The 6,360-nt window shown below is 49.3% G+C and overlaps 1 protein-coding gene across 2 annotated transcripts in view; it reads left to right on the forward strand.

The window, feature by feature from the left end:
- HIF3A (hypoxia inducible factor 3 subunit alpha) overlaps nt 1–1,639 on the forward strand; it is a gene marked incomplete at its 5' end in the record, with an annotated part of 28,610 nt that extends 26,971 nt beyond the window's left edge. For both annotated transcript variants that reach the window (XM_079723288.1, XM_079723287.1), the window contains one exon: nt 1,513–1,639. In XM_079723288.1, coding sequence (XP_079579414.1) covers nt 1,513–1,610 — 98 coding nt within the window. In that variant the 3' untranslated portion in view covers nt 1,611–1,639. The remainder of the gene's footprint in view (nt 1–1,512) is intronic.
- Nucleotides 1,640–6,360: the final 4,721 nt, after the last annotated feature.

Consider the following 6,360-nt stretch of genomic DNA (forward strand, 5'->3'; position numbering starts at 1 on the left):
TTCACATCCTCTGTTTCAGCCACAGTCACTATCCTTTAATTCATTCTTTCCTTCATGTGTGTAACAAATATTCACTAAACACACAGTAAGTGCCAGGCACTGTCCTAAGAGCTGAAGACAAAACTGGGAACAAAACACACGGAAACCCCTGCCCTCATAGAGCTGACATGCTAGTAAGGGAGACAGTCCAGAACAAAGAAACAAATGCAATAAAGAGTACATGTGATGAAAAATAGTGCTACTTGGGAAAATAATGTGTGCAGAGGAAAAAGAGTTCTGCGGTGGGGGGATTTCCATTTTAAACAGTAGGATTAGGGGTGGTCTTATTGAGAAGGTGCCATTTGAACAAAGACCTGAAGGAGGTGAGGGAGTGAGTTGTGACAATTTCTGGGGGAAGAGCATCCCAGGCAGAGGGAACAGCGAATGCAAAGGTCCTGAGGTGGGAGTGTATCTGTCTTCTATGGGGAAAAATCAGGCCAGTGTGGCTAAAGCACAGAGAAGAGAGGAGAGAAGCAGATTCCACAGGGCCACTGTGGGGCATTGTGAGGACTCTGAAGTCATCTTGCTTGAGGAGGCTGCCTCAGGACCTTTGCATATGCTGATCCCACTGCCTGGAATGCTTTTCCCTCCATTCTTTGTCTAATTACCACATCCTTTAGATCTCAGATCAAATACGACTCCTTCCACAGAGCCTTCCCTCATTTCCCAAGCTATGGTTTGAAACACTCATCACAGTCCACATTCACATAGGAGTTTGTTACATTATTTGATTACTGTCTGTCTACTCCTCACAGGGCAGGGGCCTGGCCTGTCTTGGTCACTGTGCTTCACCGTGTGTGCAAGGCTGGGCAGTGGCTGGGCACAGAGCAGGGCCTCAGTACATATTTGTAATTGAAGAGCTAACATTTATCTAGAGCTCATTCTGTGCCAAGCTTTGTGCTAAATCTGTTACATACATGATCCAATTGACGTCCCTCACTGGAATGTCAGCCCCGCGAGGGCAGGAAGTTTCATTTATCCTGTTCACTACTGTGTCCCCAGTGCCTGGCACACAGTAGGTGCTCAACAAATATTTTTTGAATGAGTGAATTCTCATGAATGAAGTAGGTCTAAGTATCCCTGTTTCCCAGATGACCACAGCTCACTGGGCGATGTTCAAAGCACTTTACATGGATTCACTCATTTACTCCTCACTGACAGCCCTGTGGGAGGCAGGGGAGTTATTTTTGTTAGCCCATTTTACGGATGAGGTAATGGAGGCACAGAGAGGTAAAGTCACCTGTCCCAGTTCATACAGCAAGTAAATAGCAGAGCCTGGATTCAAACTCAGGTGGCATCTGGTTCCAGGCTTCTTAACATCTGGACACCTGAGATTCAGAGAACAGCACTTGCCCAAGATTTCACTCCTATTTGAATCCAGGCATGCCTGCCTCACCAGCCATGCTCTTAACTGTCTGAAGACGGGTTGGGGTGATAACTCCCCACTGGTTTACCTTCCATCTTCCCCCACAGGCCTGGGCCCCTCCCTGCTCTCTCTCTACCCGGACGAGGACACCGCCCAGCCCAGGAGCCACTTTCAGCCAGCGGCAGGCTTGGCCCAGGCCAACTGAGCCAGGTCCTCTTCCCACCTCCCTTCTCCCCCGACAAGAAAGGACGTCAATCATACTCCAAGCCGGCAGCCAATGCACAGGATGGAGGTGCCGGGAGAGGGGTTCCCTCTCTCCTCTCGGTGACCCCCGCCCGCCTCAGGCCTACCTCAGTCCCCACCCCTCTGCCCCACCCCCACTGTCTGGGGGTGCTCCGGGGTGGTCTCAGCTCAGTGACCTCTGGGAGGGGGTCCCTGGCCCCCTCCTGCTTCTCTCAGGACTTCCCTTGGGGTTCTCAGTACCGGTTACCTCATCCTTTTCTCCAATTCTCTTGGCTTTATTTTTGGTAATTAGGGGTGGGGGAGTTTGGGGCTCAGATCTGCATTTCTGGGCTTGGGGGAGTATTGATAACCATAAGCACCTTGCTTTCCATCCATCTTTCTTTCATTCTTATTTTTATTTTTGTTGCTTTCATGATATGTTTTTCATCGCTACGAACTGCCTGGGGTCCATAAGAATGTGGGACTCTGATCTTCCCACCAACTCAGGTGTCAATGGGGACGGGAGGCCTCTGGGCCAGACCTCACCCCTGGCGACTCCTGATTGAGCCCTTAGCCTCCCAAGCGGCCACCCAGCTCTGCCCACCCCTACGCTCTGGACTTCTGCTGGCTCCTGCCTGACCTGGACCCCGACTCCATAGGTGGTCTTCCTATCCCAGGTGTAGCTTCCAACCTCTGCTTGCAGACCATACCACCTCCAACCCTTTCTGGTTCTAGACCACACAGCTTTCGACCTACTCTGGTTCTAGACTATGCCACTCCCGGCCTTCTCTGGTTCTAGGCTGCACAACCCCCAACGTGGTCTGGTTCAGACCTTGCATCCTCCAAACTGCTGTGATTCCGGATCTCACTGTCTTCAGCTTTTTCTCCTTCTGGACCTCACAATCTCCAACTCTATCTTTCTACTTCACGCTCTCCAAAGTTGTCTGGTTCTAGGCCTCACAACCTCCAACTCCCTCAGGCCTAGGACCACCAGAACCCTCTGGTTCTAGAGCTCACTCTCCACCTTCCTCTGGTTCTAGAGCTCACTCTCCGCCTTCCTCTGGTTCTAGAGCTCTCTCTCCACCTTCCTCTGGTTCTAGAGCTCACTCTCTGCCTTCCTCTGGTTCTAGAGCACACTCTCCGCCTTCCTCTGGTTCTAGAGCTCACTCTCTGCCTTCCTCTGGTTCTAGAGCACACTCTCCGCCTTCCTCTGGTTCTAGAGCTCTCCCCACAGGTCTCCCTTGTTCTCAATGGTGCATGCTCCCACTCCTGCTGATTCCAGCTCTTACAACCAGACTTCTTCTGATTTTGGAACCCCACATCCCCAAGCTTGGAATTGGTTCTAGTCTTCCTGATCTGTAATGCATTTCGTTCCAAATCTAGACTTCGTGATGTCTCAGTCATTTTGATTCATGGTGCCCAGCTCATCCCTTTTCAACTCCACACTCGAGACTTGCTTCTCCCATCAAAAAGAAGTAAAATGGGTTTCATGTCTTGACCTTATGGGTTTCATGTCTGGACCTTTCAGAACCAGACACAATGTTCCAGTTCTCTTTTGCTCTCGACCTCATTATCGCTACCACTGACTGGTCCTGGACTATACAACCTTTACACTTTGCAATTTCCAGGGCCCTCTGATTCCAGATCTGATGATCTCCCTTTCTTCTGGTTCTAGTAATGGGCTTCAAATGTCTTCTGATTCCAGACCTCGTCCTATAAATTTCCTTGGTTCTAAACTTCACAATCTCCAATTCCCCCTCATTCCACATCTTATGACTCCAAATGATACCACGTATCTAGAACTCAGCCTTCAAACATCTTCTGATTACAGACCTTGCCTTATAAATTTTTCTGGTTCTAGACCTTACAGCTTTAAATTCCTGATTCTAGACCTTACAACTCCCAAATCCCTCTGGTCCTAAAACTTGGTCTTCAGACTTTTTCAAATTCTAGTCCTTACTCTGTATCTCTGGTTCTAGACCTCACAGCATCCAAGTGCCTCTGATTTCAGATCCAAATTCTTCTGGCTCTAGAACTCAGCCTCCAAAGGCTTCTGATTTTAGAATCTGGACCTTGCCCTGTAGATTCCTCTAGTTCTGAATCTTAAGACCTCTGACTCCCTCACTCCAGACCCCACCCTCCTAACTCTATTCTGGGCTTCCCGCCCAACTCAACTTGCTCTAATTACTACTCTCTGCCTTAAGTCTTCCGATTCCAGATCCCTACCCTCCAGGTCCTTGAGCTAATGGACTTCATGCTCAAGCCTGTCCATTCTCAGTCTCATATCCCTAAAAGTTCTGTCCTAGAACCCCCTCCCTCCCCACCTCAGCCCTCAGATATGTACTTACTATTACTTAACCCCAGGTATCTGGGGAACCTGGGGCTCCCTCACAATCCAGGTGACTTCCCCAGCCGCACAGGCACACGCACAGCCCTATCTGCATATCATGGGGTGGGGAGAGAGGCCAGGACTCCTCAGTACTCCACCACCACCTATGTGTCCCCGTCCCCTTCCCCCAACCTTCTTTCGACGATGGTGCTATTCTTGGTCTCCCACAGGAAAAGGCCTCCCTCTCTCAACCCAATTCACCCCCTTTATGGAAGGCACTTCTCACTGTTTTGTCAAGGGATGGCCTGTCCAGATCGGTGCTATGAAGGGAAGGGTCTGACCCCTCCCTCTCTCAGCGGGTGACCTAGGCCCTCTATGGAGGGAACTGTGTGGGCTGGGGGAGGGGAAGGGACTGGACCAGCCATGCTGGCTCTGAAACCCACTGATCTCTAAACCCCCATAAAGATCTCACCTTGGTAGGCACCAGAGCCCTGTGTGTTGACTCATCTGTGGGGTCGCTTCAGGGGGTGTGGGTGCACCGGGTGATTGGGTGTCCATGTCACTTTGTGATATAGGTCTGTGTAACGTTGCGTGTCTGGTGATGTTTTCATTCTGTGTGGGTCATTGTGACATAATTCTGTGAACCTGTGTATGGGGAGGGTTGTAATTCCTCCTACATGTGTTACTGTCTGGGTGAAATGATTCAGCCTTATGTGTGTTTCTCATTACTTTGGATTTCTGTGTTCCTGAGTGTAGGAGGCATTGCGATTTTTTTTTTTTGTACCTGTGTGTTGTCTGTGTGGTGTTGTGATTCTGGATGCATGTATGGGACCGTTTGATGGTATAATTCTGTGTACTGTCTCTGTGACATGATTCTCTGTACTTCAGTGTGTGTGTGTGCGTGCGCGCAGGTGCCAAAGAGAGATTTTGTGTCTACAGGTTCATGTGTGGACGGGTGTGCCTGTTCTGTCATGTCACCCTCATAACCCCTCTCCTATGTTCCACAAAGTAATCTTTTCAAAGGAAGAAAACCACTTTTAGGAATTCCTTGGTGGCCCAGTGGTTAGGACTTGGCACTTTCACTGCCATTGCCCGGGTTCAATCCCTGCTTGGGGTGAACTAACATCCCGCAAGCCACACGGTGTGGCAAAAAATTAATAAATAAATAAAAATTTAAAAAAAGAAAAGAAAGCCACCTTTAAGCCTTCGCACTTGCTGTTCCCTCTGCCTTAAATGCCTTTCTCTCTTCTCCCCTCTCTTCACCTGCTTAGCTCCTACTCATACGTTAGATCTTGGTTCAGACATCCCCTCCTCCGAGAAGTCTTCCCTGCCTACCTCAGCTGGGCGAGGTCCTCCCACAACCTCCTGAGAGCTGCCCGCCCCCCACCCCACCCCATCAGCTCTAGGTACTCTGTCCCACTTTGAGTACTTATAACGGAGTGGATATAAAAAGTACTTACACTGTGTCAGGCCCTCTGTCACTTTACTTACGTGATCTTATCAAACTCTCCTCTAATCCTATACAATAGGCAGTCATTATCCCCATTTTTCAGAGAATGAAACTGAGGTTCAAAGAGGATGATCACTTGCCCGAGGTCACACAGCAGGGAAGGGCTGTGCTGGACTCGAATCCAGGATCCAAATCCATTATGGCATTCTTCCCACACACACTAAAAAAAAAAAAAAAAAAAATCTCAAAAATCTAACCCACAGCGTAGGCTCTGGAGCCTACAGGAACAGTAGAGTAGGAATTAAGAGCACAGGAATTAGGTGGGACAGGTTCAAGTTCTGGCTCTGCCACTTTCTTATTGTATGACCTTGGGCAAATACGTTGACCTCTGCAAATCTCAGTGTCCTTATCTGTAAAATGGAGACGATACTAGTATTTACCTTCTCGGGTGATTGTTGGATGTGGTAGGGTCAGATTGCCAGGACAAGAAGTTTTGGGGGTGGGGTAGCTCGTGCTATCCCCAGGAGGGGAGCCAGAGCAGAGCCTTAAAGGATTTAGCGCTACAGTTCGGTATTGAGTAGCGGCTGTGGGTTTAGGAAGGATAGTCTGGAACGGTGGACCGTGAATGAAGATTAGGGATGGGAGTGGCATCTGGAGATGTTGCCTGAGGCTAAACTATTCAGGGTCTCTTAAGTCATCAGAAGAAGTCTGGGTTTTCTCCTAAGGGCACTGAGGAGCCATGGAAGGCTGGTGACTGGGGCGTGAGGAAGGAGAAAGGAGATGGTGCAACAAACTTCTAAGCCTAGCTCAGGGCTAGGGGATGCAGGGCACCTTTAATTAATAACTTAGAAACACTGGCCCTTTCTGGTGTTGGTTTGAGAAACCGCCCATTTTTCAGAGAGGGGTAAGTGAGGCCCTAGAGAGGAAGGGAAGGTTTCTTTGTTTAAGGTCACG

Source organism: Hyperoodon ampullatus (assembly GCF_949752795.1).
Source record: "Hyperoodon ampullatus genome assembly, chromosome: 18".
NCBI lineage: Eukaryota > Metazoa > Chordata > Mammalia > Artiodactyla > Ziphiidae > Hyperoodon > Hyperoodon ampullatus.